Source organism: Trichoderma asperellum, chromosome 1 (genome assembly GCF_020647865.1).
Source record: "Trichoderma asperellum chromosome 1, complete sequence".
Taxonomy (NCBI): Eukaryota; Fungi; Ascomycota; class Sordariomycetes; order Hypocreales; family Hypocreaceae; genus Trichoderma; species Trichoderma asperellum.
The window spans coordinates 7,222,749-7,244,384 of NC_089415.1; the positions used below are offsets into that span (position 1 = coordinate 7,222,749).

At 39.2% G+C, this 21,636-nt stretch overlaps 8 protein-coding genes across 8 annotated transcripts; 3 read left to right on the forward strand and 5 right to left on the reverse strand.

The window, feature by feature from the left end:
* Positions 1–4,867: 4,867 nt before the first annotated feature.
* On the reverse strand, positions 4,868–7,405 carry TrAFT101_002296 (uncharacterized protein). The gene is made up of 2 exons (XM_024902921.2): positions 5,393–7,405; positions 4,868–5,236 (listed from the first exon to the last, which is right to left on the reverse strand). Exons 1-2 carry the CDS (start codon positions 7,351–7,353, stop codon positions 5,047–5,049), a joined length of 2,151 nt encoding a protein of 716 aa, XP_024754537.1. The 5' UTR covers positions 7,354–7,405; the 3' UTR covers positions 4,868–5,046.
* A 1,092-nt stretch (positions 7,406–8,497) lies between these two features.
* On the reverse strand, positions 8,498–9,527 carry TrAFT101_002297 (uncharacterized protein). Its single transcript, XM_024901555.2, has 2 exons — positions 9,024–9,527; positions 8,498–8,971 (listed from the first exon to the last, which is right to left on the reverse strand). Exons 1-2 carry the CDS (start codon positions 9,427–9,429, stop codon positions 8,616–8,618), a joined length of 762 nt encoding a protein of 253 aa, XP_024754538.1. The 5' UTR covers positions 9,430–9,527; the 3' UTR covers positions 8,498–8,615.
* A 2,052-nt stretch (positions 9,528–11,579) lies between these two features.
* On the reverse strand, positions 11,580–12,473 carry TrAFT101_002298 (uncharacterized protein). Its single transcript, XM_024909175.2, has one exon. The coding sequence runs from the start codon at positions 12,284–12,286 to the stop codon at positions 11,768–11,770; it is 519 nt and encodes a 172-aa protein (XP_024754539.1). The 5' UTR covers positions 12,287–12,473; the 3' UTR covers positions 11,580–11,767.
* A 418-nt stretch (positions 12,474–12,891) lies between these two features.
* On the forward strand, positions 12,892–13,801 carry TrAFT101_002299 (uncharacterized protein). Its single transcript, XM_066126558.1, has 2 exons — positions 12,892–13,187; positions 13,330–13,801. The coding sequence occupies exon 2, from the start codon at positions 13,349–13,351 to the stop codon at positions 13,691–13,693; it is 345 nt and encodes a 114-aa protein (XP_065982661.1). The 5' UTR covers positions 12,892–13,187; positions 13,330–13,348; the 3' UTR covers positions 13,694–13,801.
* Positions 13,802–14,717: 916 nt separating this feature from the next.
* TrAFT101_002300 (uncharacterized protein) lies at positions 14,718–16,440 on the reverse strand. Its single transcript, XM_024910433.2, has 3 exons — positions 16,260–16,440; positions 15,963–16,199; positions 14,718–15,908 (listed from the first exon to the last, which is right to left on the reverse strand). The coding sequence occupies exons 1-3, from the start codon at positions 16,410–16,412 to the stop codon at positions 15,339–15,341; spliced, it is 960 nt and encodes a 319-aa protein (XP_024754541.1). The 5' UTR covers positions 16,413–16,440; the 3' UTR covers positions 14,718–15,338.
* Positions 16,441–16,851: 411 nt separating this feature from the next.
* On the forward strand, positions 16,852–17,964 carry TrAFT101_002301 (uncharacterized protein; the record flags this gene model as incomplete). Its single annotated transcript, XM_024902922.2, has 1 exon — positions 16,852–17,964. The coding sequence occupies one exon, from the start codon at positions 16,852–16,854 to the stop codon at positions 17,929–17,931; it is 1,080 nt and encodes a 359-aa protein (XP_024754542.1). The 3' UTR covers positions 17,932–17,964.
* A 465-nt stretch (positions 17,965–18,429) lies between these two features.
* TrAFT101_002302 (uncharacterized protein) lies at positions 18,430–19,538 on the reverse strand. The gene is made up of 2 exons (XM_024909177.2): positions 19,238–19,538; positions 18,430–19,131 (listed from the first exon to the last, which is right to left on the reverse strand). The coding sequence occupies exons 1-2, from the start codon at positions 19,459–19,461 to the stop codon at positions 18,756–18,758; spliced, it is 600 nt and encodes a 199-aa protein (XP_024754543.2). The 5' UTR covers positions 19,462–19,538; the 3' UTR covers positions 18,430–18,755.
* A 489-nt stretch (positions 19,539–20,027) lies between these two features.
* TrAFT101_002303 (uncharacterized protein) lies at positions 20,028–21,542 on the forward strand. Its single transcript, XM_024901553.2, has 3 exons — positions 20,028–20,221; positions 20,290–20,414; positions 20,483–21,542. Exons 1-3 carry the CDS (start codon positions 20,120–20,122, stop codon positions 21,429–21,431), a joined length of 1,176 nt encoding a protein of 391 aa, XP_024754544.1. The 5' UTR covers positions 20,028–20,119; the 3' UTR covers positions 21,432–21,542.
* Positions 21,543–21,636: the final 94 nt, after the last annotated feature.

Genomic DNA, 21,636 nt, shown 5'->3' on the forward strand with positions numbered 1-21,636 from the left:
TAAGCTATTTTAAATAAATTACTATTATAAAAATAAGCTATTATAAAAGGATTATAATTAAAATTATAAGCCTTATAAAATAACTTACTATATAAGATTATTTATTATATTTATTAAATATAGCTTAAATAATTAATTATTAATATAGCATTTATATAATAATTAAATTAAACTTTTATTTAAAGTTATTAGCTATATAACTAAAACTGCTTATAAAATCCCTTATATCTCTTTATTAATATAAACCCAATGTTAAAGGTTTATCCCTTAGGAACTAGCTACCCTATACCAGGTATAGGATCAGAACGTCACAAAGAGCTTATTAAAATAAAATTATTATAGAAGCAAGCACAGACAAAAACATCTAGTCTCTAGCTAAGTAGCAGAAAGCCACTAACTATTTCTAGCCCCCTTTATTAATAAATAAAAATAAAAGTATCTTTAACTTTATTAAAAGGGCAACCTACCTTAAAGATAAGCTATTTAAAAGAAAAACTATAGAAAAAGATATTTTAAATCTTTAGGACAGGGACTTCCCTTTTAATAAGAAAATTAAATAAAATATAGAAGTTATAGAGAAGGAGGCCAGGAAGGCTACTATAGGCTCTGGCAACACTGCCCTAAGGGCAGATGGAATATTAGTAGCACTTTTATAGCTTGCCTGGCCGGCAGTTAGTAGCTTTATTATAGACCTCTTTTAGGGGTGCCTTAGTATTAGATATTATTTACTTTTCTTTAAAAGTACTAAAGTAACTATTATCCTTAAGCCTAGTAAACTTAAAAAGGCATATACTATATATAAAGGGTATAAATTAATTTTACTGCTATTTTATATTAGCAAAGGGCTAAAGAGACTTTTTACTTAAAGAATATCTTTACTAGCCTTAAAATATAAAAAACTACTAAAATAATATTTTAATATACTTTTTAAACAGGCAGCGTTAGACCTGGTGGCCTATTTAATCTATAACATTAAGGCAGCCCTTGCTAAAGGATTGGTTGCCTTACTGCTTACCTTTAATATAGCTAGGGCGTTTAATATTATTATATATAATAAACTAGTCTTTAAATTTAAAAAATAAAGCTAGCTTAAGCTTTTTATTCTTTAGGTAGACTTTTTTATAAGTAACTATAAAGCGCTAGTTTACTATAGGTATAGCTTTAAGCTATAAGGCATAAGCCTAGAATACAGCGCCTTATAAAAGTCCTCTATCTCTTTAATTATCTTTATACTATACTTCTGCCTTATTTTTTAACTTAATAACCTTAATACTAGATTTAGCTATATAGATAATATAGGCATTATAGCCATTAGAAAGAATATAAAAGAAACTATTAGAATACTGTAGTAAGAGCTAGAGGATACCCTGGATTAAGGCTGATGGAATATAGTATTCTTTAACCTAGATAAGGCTAAGTTAGTCTACTTCTACTATATATAAAAGAAAACCTACCTTAATAATATTAACTTTAAAAGCTAACCTATTTCCCTTTAAGACTTAATAAAATAGCTAGGTATATACCTAAACTTTAGACTTTTATTTAAGAAGTATATTAAGGTTATTATAGAAAAAGCCCTTAAGGCAGCTAACTTTTTAAAATCCTTTAATAAAATAATTAAAGGGTCTTTATTAAATATAGTAGCCATGGCTGCTAAAGTATATATTATCTCGGTTGCTTTATATAGGCTGGATGTATAGTGGCCAGGGGATACTAGATAATGCTAGTTAGATTTTTTTAAGACTATAAGTACTGGCATAGATAATTTAATTAAGAAGCTAAATAAAGCCTTTAAAACTGCAGCTAAAGTAGTAGTCCCTGTATAGAAAACCACTAACTTAGAAATTATATATAGAGAATTAGGCTTTCTAAAGGCCTTACTGGCTATTGCATAAGTAAGAGTCTAGATTAAGGCTAGGTTTATATATCTAGATAGAAACCACCCTATAAGTAAAAGAGTAGATAGAAAAATTGCAGGGGCTTTAATAACTAGGCTTTAGTAAATGACCTTACTGGCAGGCTGTATGGTTAGGCCCTCCTTTTTTACTTATAATAATAGTGCTGTCCTCCTAGGCCTGGATTTTCAAAGGTTTATAAAAGATAAAGCTGCTAAAAGACACCTTAAACTCTTAAACAGCCTCTCTAGCTTTACCTTTGTTATATATTTAAATAGTTTATAGAATAAGCTTAGTAATATTAAATAAAGAGCAGTTACTTTTTACTAGGCTTATGCTATTAAAATAAATAAATGCCTCCTTAATGCAGAGGTATATAATATAGAAGTAGTTAAAGCTTTTAAAGCAATTAAACTTACTAAAGAATATATTTAATTTAACCTAGATATTAAAGAGCTTATCCTCTTTTTAAATAACTTAGCAGTTATAAATAGTATCTTTGGCCTTACCCTAGCCTTTATATAAAAAGCCTATATAGGCTTTAGAAAAGTAGCCAAAGACCTTTTATTAAATACCTTTATTAAAGTAGCCTAGGTACTAGAATATAAAGATATTTATAGTAATAAAGTAGTAGATAAATTTATAAAGGAAGGGTTAAAGCTTCTAATATTACTATTTAAAACTGCTATAATAACCTATATTAAAAGGTAGGCTAGAAGTAAAAGAAGATAGCTTTAAGAGCTAGACTGGGACTAAAACTAACTACCTTACTATAGACATTAGCGACTAGATGCCCTCTTTAAACCTCTAGAACTATAGCTATTAAAGGCTATACTTTACAGGCTGTATATAAAAAGACAGGATATAAAGACTTTATAAAGTATTATAAAAGATTTAAATACAGCACTAGGTCTATCTGCAAGTGTAGTAAGTTAAAAATATAAGGCTATTTTATAGAATGCAGGATGGTTAAACCCTTTTTATTGAAAGTTTTTAAAAAAGACCTTTAAATAGGCATTACCCCCTTTACTTACTTATTAAAACCTAAAGGATATAAACATTTTTAGATATTAGTGAAGGATATAAGCCCCTATGGCCCTGCCCTTTAAAATATAAATTAACATTAAAACTTTCCTTTATTTTATATAATATATAGCAAACGCAGACTCTAAACCTGCGGCTTCTACCGTCTTATTACCCAGCAGGGATTTATATAACTAGCTTACTTAATGGATGTTAATAATAAAACAAATAAACATCAGGGTAATAATCCGGGCTGCGGGACAAGCGGCTTTGAAGCGCGGCCGGGATGGGACTAGGCTAGGTACACCAAATTACGAGAAGATGCTAGCCTTGTTTTCAGACCTGCTATAATGGAGGGTATTGGGTTATTGAATATTAAGCTCTTGTTAAATATCATGGATTGGAAGTGTTTAAATGATCGTGCACTATCTCGATGCCTTTCTAAAGGACTATATAAATACTAAATGTTTCCAGGGAGAAGCTAATAATCTGCAATACATACAGCAGTCTATTCTAACTTCAGTCTTGAATATATAGAAATTGCTTGATTAAATTCCATTTCCACCATTCCAGAAATATTCTAGGAGGGAAATGGCACCACGCTGATGGATGGCATAAATTCCGTCGAATTCGTTTATAGCCTTTCTGCATTTAATTTTTAATATTCAGATTACGAAACAAGGGACGCGACAAACCCCGAAGATACCTAAGATAAAATACCAAAGAGAGCCTCTTCAGTCCTTATCATTCCATCACCACAGCTAGATATCGCCATTGCAAATCGACAAATCGCAGTGTTATAAAGCGCAGTACCTATATACTTGGCCCCCTGTGAATTGAGCCTGCTACCAAAGTTTGCAAATGAAAGCGCTGATATTGTGGAATATAGCTAGGAATCTGGCGATAAGGCTACTATTAGTTGAGGGATTCTATCTAGTGCCCCTCCGCTTGCTGTATTCCGATTTTGAGCGGTTGAAAAGTCAAAGATGAAGCGCGAATGAACCAGCTGTTGGCATGACAGGCGCAAAGAGATAAGATGGAGGGATTGTAGAGAAGTTACTGGGGATTAATTGTTGCAATACTGTTAATCTAATGCCGTTAATGCTTCGCAGTGAAGGAGAAAGCATGGGTCTTGTTGCTCGTTGTCCCCATTTCTTATTTACGGCCTTTTCTGCACGATGGTTTTGATTACGGAGCATCAAGTCAAATTTATCCGTATACTTGCATATATGGTTAGCTTTACTGCAACGAAAGCATCTCGGCTTATTTTCATCACACTAGGTTTACAATTAGAATAAAATTTTGTACGAGCTGAGTAACCCCAAGTTGTATGGCACAAAAGCGGAGATCTAGACCCATTATACCAGCATTGTTGACTAGTCCATGAAGAGCGGTCCCATTCCTATCAGACAGTTAATAAACAAAGCTGAGTTATAGGGGGTTTCTAGTACTGAAGTGAGTAAGGTAAATGGTTAGAGCTCATGCTTAACGAAATAAAGTATATAGTCTTGCAAAATTGAAGTGGTGTTAAATAACAAGAACAATGAAGAAGGTGAAATGCGCGAATTAGAGGTGTTATATAATGGAAAATATTAACAAACTCTATGCATGCAATAATTTATCTCTTCCAAAATTAATAACTAATTCTTATTCGGTTTCTCCGGATGGAGGAGCTACATTCCTTTCAATCCCAAATAGAATAGCAAGGTGTTCTAGGGTTAAACATTCCCAGAACGTTTTAATTAAGCCAGCAATAAAGCGCAAATATGGGTATTCTTACTAAAATACCTCTCCTAATAGATATAAGATAAGCGTCTATTCCTACACTTTTCCATTTGGGGTTATTGCTGCGATACTTTTACCTAAAGAGCAGCAACTACACCTTAGGTATATTACCCCACAGAGTAAATTATATTATAATCAGTTGATGCCTGAAATTGCCACCTCTTGTTAAACAATTGTACTGTTTATGTCTCCTCGCCTTGCTTGTGCATAAAATATTAGCTTTATAGAGCTCCATGTTGGGCGCTAAAAAATTAAGGATTTTGGTTTACTTTAAGTAATATAAATTACATACTGAACCGAAGTTCAACTATTACAATGATATCTAAGTATAAATAAAAAGTTGTTAAATATCCAGCCATTCAAAATAAGGACTAGTACTTGGTTGTTGACCAAGATACTTCTCTAGAGTTTTCTCTTCAGGCTGCCCACCTCCCATCTCGAAAACAGTATCCCGGAATCGCTTTCCGGCCTCTTTGTCGAGAGTGTTTGTCTTAAACTCACAGTTCCACATATTTAAAGCAAATACTCGACCACTAATAGCTTCATTAGTTATATAATCTTTTACCTGTAAAGAAAAGAAAAGAAAAGAAAAGAAAAGAAAAGAAAAGAAAAGAAAAGAAAAGAAAAGAAAAGAAAAGAAAAGAAAAGAAAAGAAAAGAAAAGAAAAGAAAAAGTTCAAAGACACCTACAGAACATATGTATAATACCCAGCATCATATCCGCTGACAATCATACGGAACACAGACTCTCCATGACTCCAATCCCAGCCATCACCAATTGCTTCTCCACCATGCATTGCTAAGATGTCAGCCTGTAGTTTATTGAACATCTCGGCTAAATCAGTCTGTTCGAGTTCCTCATGGGTAGCAGGACTGTGAACAAGTATGTCGAAGTATGATAGAAAGAGGTTATAAATCTCGCGACTGATAAATGCTTTTGGATCCCATGAGGCCAGGTGTGCAACATCTTTGTCACTCAACTGCGCAGGTGGCTGTTCAGCTTTATCTTTATTCTCCTGAAACCACACAGATTTGTACTCTGGAGAAATATAAGAGTAGTGGTAAGAGAGATCTTTGATATGGCGGGCCTTCCAAAGGAATTGCTCAAGCATAAGGCTTGGGGCTTCCACAAAGTCCCTATCAACATAAGATAAGGTTGCATATTTGACTTTAGTGCACAGAGAATGATGGAGATGTCCCAGCTCATGAAAGAGTTTTCGGACGTCCACCAAGCTTAGCAGAACCGGTTTGGAATCCAACTTTGTATAGTTCATTACCAAAGCACAAGAAGGATAATATCGTGTGCCATCTGGCTGAGTAAAGCCCCATTGGATTGCATAACATCCACCATGTCCATATTTTCCCTCACGAGGAAAGAAATCAAAATATGCATAACCAAGAAATTCTTCTGATTTCCTGGTGTCCCATACAGCATACATCCCAACATCTTCATGCCAGACAAGAGGCTTCCCGCTTCCTAGCACAGACTGTTGTTCAGGCGTGATGAGCTCAAACCGAGTATCAAATATGTGTCCGAAGAGCCCTAAAAGGTTATCCAATGTATGATATAATTCGAAATATTCTGATAGTGTAGATCGGATTTTTGATTCGTTTTGTGTTTGTATTCTGGCGTAAAAACTTTCGTCCCAAAGAAACAGTTTCTGATCCTCCTTGATCTCTCCTCGCGCAATGGCATCATTGATTTTTAACTCCAGCAGCTCACGGGCGGCCTCGACAGCATGTGGGCGAATTCTCTGCGTGATTTCATCAAGAATACTAATAACTCTTTTGGGTGTCCTCATCATCTTATCGGCCGTCTTGTAAGCTAGGTAATTCGGATATTCTAATAATCTGGCAACTTCGTCTCGGCACAGAACCAGCTCGCGAAACAATGGTACGTTTTGCGGTAGCCTGTTTTTCATCGCATAATAAATTTTCCTGCGAGTATCTTCTGATTTTGCGTGTGAAATAATTTTATACGGGTGTGGAATTTTCGTCTTCACCCAGACTTGACCCTCATGGCTGGCTTCACCCCGTTTCAGATTGGCGAGGATCTTCTCGGGTACGCCTTCAAGCTCTTCAACGGAAAGCCAGATGCCAGAACTGTCTTCATGAAGATTTGAGGTACATTCTCTCACTAGCTCTTGGATTTTTTTTTGAGTTTGCTCGAAAGCTTGCTTTTTTTCCACATCAGTAATTCCGCTTCCATTTTGTCTAAGTTTTCGATGTAGCTTTTCGACGTAGTAAGTGGACTCGTCGTCTAAGTTTTTCCGCTCTTGGTGTATATCACTCAAAATTGCACTAACTAGGCCATATATATCCTCTCGAGAGTACAATTCCACATCGGCGTCATTGAACAATGATGTAGCAGAATTAGATGCATCGCGTAGCTCTTTACTTGGTGAAGTAGAGCTGTAGAACTTCAGAATTCTTAATCTTGTATATTTCCGGTTTTCATCGGTAATAATAGGTATAATTGTATTCTCGAACGTCGCATGGTTAGGCTTAACACTCTGTGCAACCTCATCCCAGATAGTACGGGTGTGGTCGATGAGAGCCTTAGCTTCGTCGATTATTGATAATGGTGTTGCATCAAAAGCTGTCGGTAACTGTGGGGGAGAACAAGAGAAATTGGTGATATTGCTCATCATGAAATGACCACAAAGTATGACCTAGCAACTGCTGAAATTGAAGCTTCTTTAACTGTGAATTGTATTTACTTTATTTATACTTGAACCACTGAGGCGCCAGTGGGAAATATATATACCCCTCAGTTAATTTATATCTGTAAATGAATTATTGCGCAATTTTGCGATAGATAGTGTTAATCTAAATCCAACATTAGCGGTGCCCGCATTTGACTCTAATTTCATGCCTATGTACCTTAGGGATCGGCATACTTTACCCGCTTGTGTCTTTCTATTTCTGTAAAAGGCAGTATCCAATGCTATAGTGTTCTAGACCGTGGTTGATTACTTGTATTGCGCTTTTAATTTACTATTTTCTGCATGTTGGTCCATCTTTTATCAACCGGCAAAAACTTGCCGAGCTAGTCGATAGCTGCTGTAATACCTATTCTAGTTTACTGTTACAACCTAGTCCTCTGTAGCAGCCTAGATCCCTTATAAACAGCTGGTTCTGTTACAGTAACTGCTACAATAGTGGTTATTGGCCTAATCTTTTGCCCTGTTTGGCTTAACGGTATAGCAGATTGTTACATTTATACTACTGTAAAGGGTATGTAATACTTAAGTAATTGTTGGAATGCAGCCTTTTTTCCTGCCTATTACAATACGGGTTATAAAGCTGCTAGGCTCATTCAAGCCTAGCTGCAAAGCTCAGTAAAGCAGTCCATTTATTTGTCAGCAAGTATAGTTATTTATATAGGCCGATGCGGTATTTTCCTTTGTACTAATATAAGGCTCTTTATAACCTCTATGGTATGCTCTATTTGACTAATCCAAGCGTTCCGACAGTAATAAATTTATTCAATATATATTGATAAGAAATTAATATAATAATAGTTTCTAATAAATATAAATATATAAGTTTAAGAAAAGTTACAAAAGCTAGTATAATATAAATATATATTTAACTTGTGTTTGAATTATAAAAAAAAAAATAGTTAAAAATAATAAAATTTATTTTAATAATATTATTATACTATTAGCAATTAATTATTTAAACTTTTCAAGAAATATATAAATAAATTCTTATATATTTAATTAATTTTAGCAAAACTAAAAAAACATTAACTTTAACTTTTATTACCTTTTTTTTTATATATATGAATAAGGTTAGGTTAAGAAGCAAGGTACAAACAACCAAGCACCTATATTATAGATAAGGAGTGACGTTGTACCCGCCTTACAAAAAGGACATACAACATAAATGCTACCTATAACTGCGTCCTTCAATAGCTCTTGATAGCAGGGGGCTCAGCTTTTCCCATCTCTGCCCAATTCTTCATTCTACCGAGCGGCTTTGGCTTCGCCGGGTAACTAAAAACAGGAGGGGAAAAAGTCCCGTTACTGTTGTGAGTAATAGTAGCAATGGTTTGGCCTGGTTTGGCCTTGGTAAAGTCAATTTCCGAGACTGCACTGAGGGTAGTAATGTCAACAGTGGTCCCGGGGGAATAGTCTCCCGTAGCCACATAGTATTTGACAACGGGAGTGAGTTCGTAAATCTTGTTTGGCTGAGCTCTCCAAACAGCGACTGGAACAACTTGATTCTGGTTGTTATACTTTCCATATCCGCAGTAGACCGTCGCTGCCATAGTATTTTAGTTTAAATGTTTATATGGAGCAAGAGTTTAACTTACTGTATTTGTCTGGATCGAAAGGCATGGTGGTGATGCCGAAAGAATTGTCTTTTTTAGTAGTCTTGTACGGCTCAACAAACTGAGGGCCATCGTCCACAATCGCCATGACGGGAGATGTGCCGGGCTTTGTATTGGATGTCAGCTCGACTGGGGCATAGTCGCTAGTGGCAACGACAACACCATAATCGACAGGTTTCGGAGTTGTACCACAAATGGCAAAATTGGCAACTTTGACATCAAAGTTCGCTTGGCCTCTCGGAGACGGAACACCAGGTGACTTGATCCAGACATTGGTGTATATCTGCCCAACAGACTGCGACTCGCTAGGCTGTTGGTTAAAGAAGAGATAGTTTTGCGTCTCCTCAGACTTATTGAGGACATTAACAATGTACTCGGCTGTGGCCATTTTAAATCACAGTTGTCTCCCTTTGGGATTTGTTGAACAGTATTTGATGAGACAAGGTCTGGGTAGTCTGCGAAAAGAAGAAAAATGTCTGTGAAACAATCTTTTCTCTGTTCATTTATTTTTCATTTAAGCGGGAAGCTGGGGCGCTATTTATGCATTTTTGGTAGGTGCTGGCTGTGGGATATCCTTCTTTAATGCCCATAAGGATTCCACAGTAGTGTTATTATCCCAAGTCCTAAAATACATCCAGATACATGCAGCACCGCAATTGTGGCTGGCACAAGACTTCAATTCAATTCGCTCTCAAAGTGTCCATTCTCATACATTCGCCCAGGAGTGTCTAAGACTCTTTAAGCTACACCCTTGTTATACTCATATACTTTATGCCATTATTAACACATGGAGTTGTTCTAGAGCCTAATCGATCATCGGTCTCTCAAACACGTATTTGATCATATACACTATACCTGTCGACAAGGATGGGACGTCTCCAGACTCATAGACGCGGCTGGATCGATATACGAAGCCTACCTGAGAGTTGCTCTAGCACCGGTGTAAGTTTAGAGTTGAGCAAGTCAGGATTGAACCGTAGTAGAGTTTGTGAATTCAAGCCCAAGTTGAGGCAGCACAAGTTCTCCAATTTCCGCCGTAGAATGATGGAACTAGCACGACTAGGACATGAGGTTGGCTTGGTAGACAGTGTTAGGCAAGACCGAAGAAATACATAGCTAAGTACTCTCATCTGCTTGTAGAATACTAAAAGGTGGTGAAAAGATATAGGTGGGGAACTTAGCTACAAAACGTTCAACAAAGCAACTGCTGTAATAGTTTATTCAGTAACCACTGATGTTCTCTTCGCTGATGTAAATCTTCATATCTACCATTATTTCAAGTAACAAGTATATTTCACGTTATTCTCTATACTGACTACTCTTTAGCGCAAACATAAATTGAGAATTAGGTATACTATCGTATAGTATTTTGTAACTAAATGTGCGAGAATCTGCGATGCTCTTACCTCGAACTTTGACTTTCATGTCTCATTCCAATTGCTATAAATCGGAGAAAGCGGATGAGTGGGCTATATTGACATTGAGATTGTGGTTGTGGTCTACGTTCCAGAGCAATTGGTCATGATGAGTCTGGGCTTGACACATACAGTAATCTAGAAGCATAACGTGAACGACCAGGATGAGTTTTTCGGCTGTACGCTAAAGATTGAGGCTGTATCTATAGTGGCATATAGCAATGACGAAATAGCTAAAGCTTGTATTACAAACTTAGTGTAAAATATAAAGTTTATAGAGGGATTGCATTATTTACATCTCAAGACATAGAGTGACAAACCTCGACAAACCGATTTTCCTCAACGTAGAATCAGCAACAATTAGCTTTGCACACTCCAGCTTTATCTCACGAATAGGGAAGATTCGTATGTTATGTAGCAATACATGTAGATACAACTGACTGAGAGAGCGAACAGTTGTGGAATTTCAACCCACAAGTAACGGAAGTTTGGTAACTGTCTGCCTCAATAGCTTCTAATGACAATTGCGCATCCAACACAGCGTAGCAAACACGGAAAGGAGCCAGAATCGAATGTGAAACCGGAAACAATTAATGGTAGCTCTGCAATTTATAATTTCATCCAGTATGCTTCCTGGAGCAAAACAGGAAAGCCTCGCATAATCCAACAGATATTTACTCTAATTCACTCGTAAATATACTATCATAGTGAGCCGTATCGTAAAACGCGTATACAGTATCTGTATACCTGAAAGAGACAATGCAAAAAAGGATATAGGCTTTGCACAGACAAGAACACTGGTGCTTCAGCTTACATGAGAATAATACAACAAATTGTGGGATGCAATATTTTCAACTTCTAAACGGTTAATATACGAAGGACTCACTGATATATTTAAATCCCTAGCTGAGCCAATGGCTTGTACCACGTCAGCTTGGCACGATCTTGACAATTCACGGCTGCTCCAGCGAGTATAACGATAGCGTTCTGAAAGCGTAAATGGCCTACTGTTTATTTACATCAGTAAATCCATGATATTATTCGTGTTAAGACCTATTTCTTCTATATTAGCTTAACGAAGCATATTAAGCTTAAAAAAATATAAGTATTAAAGATGTTAAAAGCGACTTTGAATTGCGAATATTCTTACTATCCCAAGTAATAAATCTCGGTAATTGAACTTTGTGATTGTATCTGGTTAGTCCCGGATATTCTCTACTATGCAGATTAATTCCACGCCATTGTACGATAGCTAGAATGGAAACATAGAGAACCCCAAGCATGATAAAAATTAAGTTGTAAGTCGGAATACTAAAGACCATCTCTCGGCCTGCATCGGAGCTGCCACAAACAATTACCACCAACGTAGACACATCTAGGGCAACGTTCGTCGACACAATCATATCCTCGTCCACAGAATTGGCTGCAGCGCGACACGAGTGGATGTATGGATCCCGCGCCAACATTGGCCGCAACCTTGCACTCATAGTCCTTGCGGCAGTCTGTGCTGCATTTCTTGTTTCCACCCGGGTCGTTTTGGACAAATTGATCATAGTAGTATTCAGCGCCTTTATCGTCGACAAGGGCGACTCCGTACAAGCGGTCATTAGTAGTTGAATTAAACTCTTGAATCAAGACGACGTTATCCGCGGGTTTCTGATAAGTAGTAAACGTGTCATTGTCGTGGATTTTTGCCCTTGCATTGTCCAGGGCAGCTCGGCCGGTGGGAACAGCTTGTAGGTGCTCCTGTGCATCTGTTTGTTCCGCCAAGCAGCAGTGTAGGCCAACGGCTAGCATGAGTAACACGTTCATAATATGTGTGGCAAACATGGGGATATACAAATGCAATTGAGTAGACCTCAAGTCGTTTTTAGTTGGATATAGTGATAATTAAGAATGAATATGCCACTATAAAGCCGAGCAAAGAGCATATCATATATATGACACAGTCACCAAGTGTATTCTACCTATACCGTTTGGCTTTTGTGTAGTGGCTTCAGAGCTTGAGGTCAACAGTATCAGAGGTAAAACGAAGTCAGTATACCCAATCTATCAGAGCCCTTGGTGAGTGCGCAAAGGAAGACCAATTCGTTTTCATATAGCGGACATTCCTGTCAATGCCGTCCTACACCAAATCCGCACCCGGCTAGTATGCAACGTCAATGGCGAAGAGCCGAGAAGCCACTTGCCTACTCATTCGTGAATGAAACTGCCACAAAACGAACAAAGATTCAGAATCAACATGTTGAGTTCGCCTACGCGTGGAGAGCAGGTATGCAACAGTTAGAGTTAAGTGTATTTGACATGCGTGGATATACAATCCCTAAAGTGGTAAGCGGCGTCAAAACAGCTAAGCGGTGCTTGAACCAATAACCCTATTTGTTTTAGCTAAGAGCAGGCATGGGGAAACTGCAAACCGTTTAATAAGCTTTCAGCCACAAATATTTTTTGCTGAACATGATTCTAGCCTTTACATTTGGAGAAACATTATTGCCAGACTTAGCTCGAAACTTTTGAAGTGCTCGTAAACCCCTCATCCTTTGCCCGCCAAGGCCCTCCCACCATCTAAAAAGCAATCTCGATTTACAGGCGTAGCTGGTTGCGGTTGGCTGCGAGCAAGGCTGGGGCAGATGACGAGGCATTTAGTTCGCTAACACGATACTGAAACATACATATATATCTTGATCTAGGTAAGAGCTTTAGCAGTAACTTTAGAGTTGCAGCGTACTAAGTAGGTCAACGCCGTGACTTCCTTGCACCGCGGCTTTCGATCCCCATCCCATAACATTGGCATGTTCTGGATTTAATCTCTACACATGCAAATACACGAAAAAAAAAAATACGAGGAAACAAAGCTAAACCATCTCGCATAGCATCCTCCTCGCCTAAGCCATGCCACAGAACACTACAACAGACAAGGAAGATGCCCAGAACTTCCTCGCCGCGCATCCTGAGGTTCTTGTCGGTAGGGATGCTCTACGTGAGGAAAGGGCTAAGATAGGGGGAGACGACGCCAACACATTTGCCATCTACAATAAACCGGTCAGCAGTATTGTTCTAGTTCAGGAGTTTGATGCCGATACGAAAGAGCGCGTCTTTGCGGTTGCGCTAGTAGATGATGAGCAGGCCGAAGAGTACTACAGAAAATACGAAGACAAGGAAGAGCCATCCGACCAAAGCAGCGGCGATGCCACACAACCGCGTCCATTCCTATTCGAGCGCGCGCCGACAGCCTAAATGTGGGAGGAATGTCGCAATCATGGCTATGTATGGAACACTAGATATCACTTGAACTAGTAGTATGAGTAATCATTCGCGGCGAATGCCCATTACATTGAATTCCACATCTTTGGTTACAATAATATATAACTACGTGATGGACTTCATGAAATATGTCTCATTCTACCTTTATTCCTACAGCTGGTACCTGGTCAACTAGGATGCAGATCTACCGTGCGATGAACTTCCACTTACTTACATTGACTATTTCATTAAATAGAAATAGCTTTTAAATAGGGGGACTTTTAAAGCTCGCATATAATCTAGGGTACGTGCTGAATCTTGTAATAGCGCATTTTAGGCTACCACATTGAAGTCAGCGGTAGAAGGGTCTTATAAAGTTTGCGTAGTATGCTACATACAATAACACACACCGAGAGTGTATATAGATGTTTAGTATATTTTCTTCTGAATTTATACAAAACACAAAAATAGACTAGAGGCATAAGAAGAGAAAGCAAAAGGCCATGCGTATAGAGCATACCTTTAAACCCATATGTATATATTATACCTAGAGTTCCTAATGCAATGTGTGTTAAGAATCCCAGTGAATTTAATCCGGATGCTTCGGACACAGCACCCAATAGGCGCAAGGCTGATATTTGCATTCCAGAATCAAGGGATAATATAAAAAAGCATTACTATTAGCAGCATTGCGATCGATTAGTAATAGAGTATAGAAGGCATTTTAGTTCTAAGCTAGGCTAATATTATTAGCCTCCCTTTATACTTAAATACTATTATATAAGTCTCATGTATATTTATTTAATAATAACTTTAAATATAAGGTAATTAATTCAATTATTATATTAATGTTAATGTTAATAATTAATTACTTAAGCTTCTATTTAATAAAAGTAATAAATAATTTTATATAGTAAGTTATTTTAAGTAGTTTATAATTTTAATTATAAACCCTTTTAAGGGCTTATATCTATAATAGTAATTTATTTAGGATAGCTTATAGTTTAATTTATAATCCTTGTTTTATTGGCTGGTTAGTCTGTAGTATATCCGTAGATATGTTTCTAATGGTGGTTGGGTTGTAACAACGCACGTACGACCGAGCAAGATCTTGACTTAGCATTGCACCATGCTCATTGCGGGTTCGAACTCAGCCCCTGTGTAAACAAATAGCAAGTAATTTATAACCAAGGATTACAATCTAGGATCAATCCCTCTGATAGATAGTTCTTTCCATAGAAGTCTTTGTAAACTGCAACTTCTATGATACGCCCACCAACACTTTTTTGCCGGGAGCAGTATGCGTGCAGCACGATAAAAGTGAAAGAGAAAGACAAGCGCTCGCGAGTCCCTTTTGTTTATGAGCTCGACAAATGGTCCACAACAGAGGATTGGAAATCCGTAGAACAGCTGCTCGATATCCTCCTCAAGCGATTCGGCAGGACCAGGCGGCTTTGTATTTTGTAAAAATTTGAAAGATGCGCAGCATAATAGAGGTGACAAACGGCGTACAATATTCGCGAATGAAGAGCGAATCAAGTGCGGGGGTGGTGCGGCTGAGGTATTTAGCTGATCGGTGCAGGTATAATTGGTGGTAACTTTTGTAATGGCCTCTTTGAAAAGCAGGAGTGTGTTGCTCTCATCTGGCTCTTTTAGCACTGATGCTCCTGTATATCGTGAGAAGCCTCGGCACGGCAGTTCCATAAGCGGCAACAGTGGTGCACCCTTCAGATTGATAGCGCGGGTTGTCCCAAATTCTCATAAAGGGTGCTACAAAGCGAGCAGGGTCTTCGCCTTTCCTTCTCAGCATCTCTTCTATCTTTAATCTCGGGTCTTTATAAACAATCTGAGCAAATACACTTCCTTCGTCGATAAAGACAGGTATAGCATGAAACCACAGCTGGATAATCCCTGGACTGAGAAGGAATAACTGGTCCTGGGCGAGATAATAGTCTGCTGTAGAGTCAGCAGTTCTAGTGCGATCCATAAATCCGATATTAAACCATGATATATAGTTGACAAGGAGCGCCGCTCCCATTAGTATCTCACAGTTATCCTTTGTTAAGGGACGCGATAGATTTTTTCGAAAGAGTTGAATAGTTTTTCCCATTAGTTGTATCGCTGCATGCGAATATTTAGGATTCTGCGGACAGAGGGTTGACAGATGCATGGCGGCAACGCATAAAATAGCAGACATTACAAAGTCTTCCTATTTTCAATCAGCCAAATTATTGGGGTATAGACATGGGCGAAGCGGCTGCACATTAAAAGCACGTTGTAGGATGATAGGCCAAATTTGGGGAAATATGAGCGTTGGTCGGGTCTCCTTATCCCAGTGATGAAATAATTCCAGATGCAGGAGGTTGACATGAGGTTTCATGCTCATCTCTGGACGGGCGCTATGTATGGAAACTGTCGGTGAGAGGACATGCTGCCGAAGAGGCTGTAGGCATTGAATATTCCGCTTAATGCAACTTGAGCATGGGATGTGCTCATCACACTATGACGCCGACAAGATATTAGCATCGTCTATATCAAAGCCCACAGTATAGCTTCATACTTTGACTCTCCGGCGCTTGCATGCAATGCACCCTCGCCGACTCTTGCAGTGGGGACGCTTCTTGCGCGGCTGGTCAATGATTCCGATGGTTTGTAAAATTTGACCCGTATCTGATGGTGCTAATATAGTATTAGCAAAAAGGGTAGAGGACATTTGTGCATATAATGAAACGGATATATGTGCGCGAGAGAAAAAATTGAGATAAACAGTTTTGAGAGAAGTGTGATTTTACTGAATATCCGGTAGACGTCTTTGAAAACTCAGCCCCCTCAGCCGTCGCATTCCCAACTAGGAATGCGAACTCTGCTGCAAGTATATCAGCTAGGGTAAACTAACCTAAATAGGTTAAGAGAAGCAGGTCAACTAATACCTAGTTAGGTAAACGAGAGAAGTCGATGCAAGATAATCTCGATTGTATTTTAGATATGGGCAATGCAGAATAGCTATTCAGAAAAGGAGGCTTGTATAAGAGGTATACGTAATGCAGTTGCAGTATCGACTATATAAGCCACTTAACTATCCCATTAACAATGTCTATTGTCATTAGCATCACTATCTCGTGTACTCCATATACCAAGTCGATTTACCCGCTATGGCGTCAGTTCCACCAGGCGGCCTCATTCTTGTCACAGGCGCCAACGGCTATGTTGCCAGCGTCGCCATCAAAGTCTTCCTACAGCGCGGTTACCGTGTACGTGGCACTGTTCGCTCCATCGCTCATAATTTCTGGATGGAGGCATATTTTGGCTCCAGATTCGAGCTTGTCGAGGTGCCAAACATCAACACTCCGGGTGCGTTCGATGGAGCTCTGAAGGATGTTGATGGCATCGCCCACATTGCTATGAATATGGATATGAGCCCACATAACCAGTCCATAATCGACGAAACGATCAATTCCAATCTACAACTGCTTGATGCGGCTGTAAAGGAGCCTAGTGTTAAGAGTGTGGTTATAACGTCATCTTTGGCTGCGTGCGCCCTCCCCACAAAAGGCGTTCCGTACAGAATCGATTCAAAGACTTGGAATAATGCGGCTATTGAGAAAACAGCTACGCCGTGGAATCTCGAGGGAAATCCGCGTTGGCACGGAATCATCCTCTACGGAGCTTCGAAAGCGCGTGGCGAACAAGAAGCGTTCGCATGGGTGCGTGAGCATAAGCCGTCCTTCTCTTTCAATACAGTTGTGCCCAATGTAAATTTTGGCACGGCGGTATCACCAGAGAATATGGGATATCGCAGCTCTTCAGCCGTCATCGACGCTGTTGTGAAAGGCTACCCCGCTGCGCCAACCATTTTACCGTCGCAGTGGTATGTCGACGTTGAAGATACGGCGTTACTACACCTAGGCGCACTAACGCTCGATGATGTGCAAAGCGAACGGCTGCTTGCTTTTGCTGGGAGATATTCATGGACCCAGATTCTCGAAATTCTTCATAGAAGGTATCCACAAAAGATCATGTTAAAGTCGGTTGATGAAGCTGCGACAGATGCTGGAGAAATAGAGAATGGTCGCAGCATAGAGATCCTGAAGAGAATGGGAAAGAATAAAGGTTTTACCTCATTAGAAAATACTCTGGTAAAAGCTCTAGACACAATCATGGAGAACCAGTCCAAGAATATCCCAAAGACAAGGATAGATCTGTTCTATGAGTCTCTTAAACTAACAAATTAACATATATCGGTAGGGACAGATATTAATAAAGAGCTCTTCTAATATTATTTTTTTCTCTCTTCTTCTTGGTTGCTCGCAATAAAAGAATAAACCGTGCAATCATATTAATCGCAGAAGTCCTCTGTAAAGTATGGCGCACAAAACTCATTAATATAGCTCTAGTAAGCCACTTCATCAACTACAACAATACCTAGCTGCTTTAGGGTTGCTTCATGTCGATATAACCATTAGCGAAGTAATATAATGCCGACAGCGCTGCCGTCTATGAATACTTTTCAACCACAAACTTAATTCTACCCTACCGCCGAAGTATTCAAACAATTTTACCCTTATTGGTCGTTACTAGTATTGGCTGTGAAGTTTTGAAATACATGAGATCAAGAGTAGCCCATATTTATCTGTCATTATGGGGTAGCAAATAATGCTAGCACTGGTTATATAAAAATATACAGTAGTATACAGAAGGAAATTTTAGCTAAACGCAAATAGTTTACTGTTGTTATATTAGCTTGTGCATTAGCTTGATCTAATGGTAAATATATTATATATCGCCACTTGGTCTCTGCCAGCTCACAATCATGCCTCTAGTGAACATATAGCTTTCCTTAGCAAAACGAGTATGCCAATAAGCCACTCACCTTATAGCGGCCTCATGTGCTATTATATTAGCATTAGTATCTGCAGCTTGTAGGTAGAGAAAAACAGATCCAAATCCTCGGGTCGATACCCATCAGTCGAATACTCGACAATACTGTATGAATTGTTGCTTTCCGGCAAGGAACTAGACGGAATATCATAGAGGGAGTACAAGCAGTCCAGAGTGGTCAAATTGGCACAATTGTGAAGACCAGTGCCACTGGGCGGTAAATAGCTCTGTGTTTATTGGAGAAGCTGCTATTTTCACGCTTTTTTTCTCGAACTGAAGTCGTCAGCGATAGCTTGGCATCCAAATGAATAGTCGGAAAGATCAAATCTATGGCATTAGCGCTGAGGTCCGAAGGAAGATGGTACTGCTCGCAGGCGGTGTGATTACGGCCCTTTCCGTTATCGTAGACGTAATACTGTGTCTTCGGGAGTTGTTTCGCTTTAGAAACCGTGACATTTCCCGTCATCCAATGTTTGCCCTTGCCCAAGGAGATGTCATTACTATTAATACCAGCTTGCAGCAACCACGAGATCACCGATGACACCGTCTCGTCGCTTCGTCTTATCAGCAGATTTCCTTGACAAATAGTGTCGCACACATAATCATGTCACTTATTTAAGTGGCTCGGCGCAATAGGAACGGCGGATGTGAAAGGCTCACGCTGGCGCAAACATGTTGACCAGTTGTTCTGGTGTCAAGTGCTTTCTATAGTTACTACTTGTTGGGTTTGAGATGTCGTATAAGAGTTCCTCGCCGTGCTTAATGTTTTGCTGTCTCGAGCCAATTCGAAGTAGCAGACAAGCCTGGCTGAGCTCTACCTTGTTTAGTCCAGCCTTAGGGAGTATTAATGAGTTCTTCGTGAACGACAAGGTTTCCGAGAGCATTCGTCCAAGGAACCCAACATAGGATATTGTATGCCCCGAACTAAAAGGCGGTGGAGCGCATAATGGTTTCGCTTCTGCAAAAAGAATTATCAACCGTAGCGAGACGAGACAAGAGCAGCTGCAAAAATTAAAATATTACAATTTATATATAACAACTATAATCCTTACGTTTGGCAAAATACAAGCGCCCAGGTCACAAATGATACATCTTTAGTAACAGGTAACAAAATTGACAGGAAGCAAACTCGTATCTCTAATACGAAAATGTCTCGTAATTGGACTGTTACTAGGCCTATTGTGGTAAGGAAGCAAAACGGCATTGCTACTCTGTAGTAAATTTACAAGGCTGCTTGCGTCCTACTATAAGTTACCTACCTCTAAAATATCAGCAGTTTTGGCAACAAGGGGATAAAGGTAACACTATGCTATTAATAGCACCTCGTATCTCCCGTAATGTCGATTAATTTCCCAATACGAGAGTATGTCTCTGGACGCCGTATACAAGACCTGAAAATCTACTCTATTAATTTTCAATAATAAATAATGTAAGAAACTGCAAGATAATCTTAATCTTGCTATTGAGTTTCATTTATCTATTAAAGACTTCTTGCACTTTATAATAGATTTCTTATAATTGCATTATTACTTGTTGTCTAAGATGGTTTACAGTATTCGTGCAACTGCCGCTGCTGTAGTGCTGCTTGCAAGATGCAGCTCTGCATCAATTCTTGAATTTCCAGTTACGTTTCGCAATACCTATGTTAGTCTACTCTAGCATTACCAGTCTCTAATTATGCTGCAAGGTCGCGTTTAACATTATAACTGTAGGCTTGCGTGGATATTCTCGTTGGCACGCCACCCCAGAATCACATTCTTGTCTTTGACACAGGTAGTGCCACTTCTTGGATAGCGGACAAAACATGTGCCAACGGAGGATGTGACAACTTTAGCGGGTAGGTCCTACAGAATCGCCCATCAGCTGTCTTTTTAATAGCTAACCGAGCTTTTGTGCGTATATTAGCTATCCCTGGAAGGGATATGATGCAAATAGCTCCGTGACCTCGAAAGACCTGGGTATCTACGACTCGATCGATTATCTTGGTGGTGGAACGGGCGGAGAGGCTTACAGCGATAAGTTCTCCAAAGATGGTTTAACTTGGACGCAGACTTTCATCTCTGCTAACCAGACCTCGATGGGTTTTATAGCAGGAGAGGGATTCTTGGGGTTGGCTTTCTCATCAATTGCTGAGCAAGCCACAAAAACAGTAATGGAGACTTTGATGCAGGATGGCCTCGTAGACAACCCCAGGTTCGGTCTCTATTACGGTACGGAGTTTAATGATACTCATGGTCACCCTGGCAAGGGTTTACTTACTCTCGGGGGCTCTCATGAGAGCAAATACGTGGATGGCGACATCACCTGGGTTCCCGGAAAGAAAGACAACGGAGTATACGAGCTCTGGCGGTCAAACCTGAAGACATTTTACGGACAGCGCAAGGATAACAACGGCAATCCCCAAACCAACGGATCTCTCCAGTATGAGCTCGGCGCGGCGAATGGCGTGTTTGACACTGGAGCTGGACTCATCTACGTGCCAGATGACACCATTGACACCATTTATGATTCTATCGGATGGAACTATACGGCTCTTTTACACGGCGACTATATCCCATCCTGCACCGATTTCAACTCAACGTGGTCAGTCACGTTCACGTTTGAGAGCGACAAGGGTTCTGATTTCACTAACATTACCCTGACTGGTGACCAACTCCGAATTCCAGGCTTCGCCTACCAACCAGATGCGTGCAATCCACCCTTTTCCACCAGCGGCAGCCCCTATCTGTTCCTCCTCGGCCAACTCTATTTGCGCAATTTCTATTCTATCTTTGACTTTGGAGGGAAAAAAGCAGAGGACTTTAACGTCCTGATTGGTTTCGGTAACCTGAAGAAAGAATGGAGGATGATATAACCCTTACTGTTGTTTTGTTGTTTGGAGGTATAAGACTTTGTAATACTAGTGTAGAGAAAGGTTTATATTTTAAACTATTATACTAACTAATGTTTATAAAAGAATCCATGTAGAAAGTTAGTGTAGTTTTTTAGTAATAAAAAAATACTATAAATAATTAAAGTATAGAAAGTAATTAAATTTTATAATAAAAAGTAACTAAAAT

Coding starts and splice junctions, on each gene's coding strand:
- TrAFT101_002296 (XM_024902921.2), bottom strand. CDS start 7,353: ATGATGAGCAATATCACCAATTTCTCTTGTTCTCCCCCACAGTTACCG. Junction 5,237..5,392: donor GGGTATTATACATATGTTCT/GTAGGTGTCTTT, acceptor TGAAGCTATTAG/TGGTCGAGTATTTGCTTTAA.
- TrAFT101_002297 (XM_024901555.2), bottom strand. CDS start 9,429: ATGGCCACAGCCGAGTACATTGTTAATGTCCTCAATAAGTCTGAGGAG. Junction 8,972..9,023: donor TTTCGATCCAGACAAATACA/GTAAGTTAAACT, acceptor ATACTATGGCAG/CGACGGTCTACTGCGGATAT.
- TrAFT101_002298 (XM_024909175.2), bottom strand. CDS start 12,286: ATGTTTGCCACACATATTATGAACGTGTTACTCATGCTAGCCGTTGGC.
- TrAFT101_002299 (XM_066126558.1), top strand. CDS start 13,349: ATGCCACAGAACACTACAACAGACAAGGAAGATGCCCAGAACTTCCTC.
- TrAFT101_002300 (XM_024910433.2), bottom strand. CDS start 16,412: ATGTCCTCTACCCTTTTTGCTAATACTATATTAGCACCATCAGATACG. Junction 16,200..16,259: donor GCAAGCGCCGGAGAGTCAAA/GTATGAAGCTAT, acceptor TCGGCGTCATAG/TGTGATGAGCACATCCCATG. Junction 15,909..15,962: donor TCCTACAACGTGCTTTTAAT/GTGCAGCCGCTT, acceptor GATTGAAAATAG/GAAGACTTTGTAATGTCTGC.
- TrAFT101_002302 (XM_024909177.2), bottom strand. CDS start 19,461: ATGCTCTCGGAAACCTTGTCGTTCACGAAGAACTCATTAATACTCCCT. Junction 19,132..19,237: donor GTCAACATGTTTGCGCCAGC/GTGAGCCTTTCA, acceptor GATAAGACGAAG/CGACGAGACGGTGTCATCGG.
- TrAFT101_002303 (XM_024901553.2), top strand. CDS start 20,120: ATGGTTTACAGTATTCGTGCAACTGCCGCTGCTGTAGTGCTGCTTGCA. Junction 20,222..20,289: donor TTACGTTTCGCAATACCTAT/GTTAGTCTACTC, acceptor TTATAACTGTAG/GCTTGCGTGGATATTCTCGT. Junction 20,415..20,482: donor GGATGTGACAACTTTAGCGG/GTAGGTCCTACA, acceptor TGCGTATATTAG/CTATCCCTGGAAGGGATATG.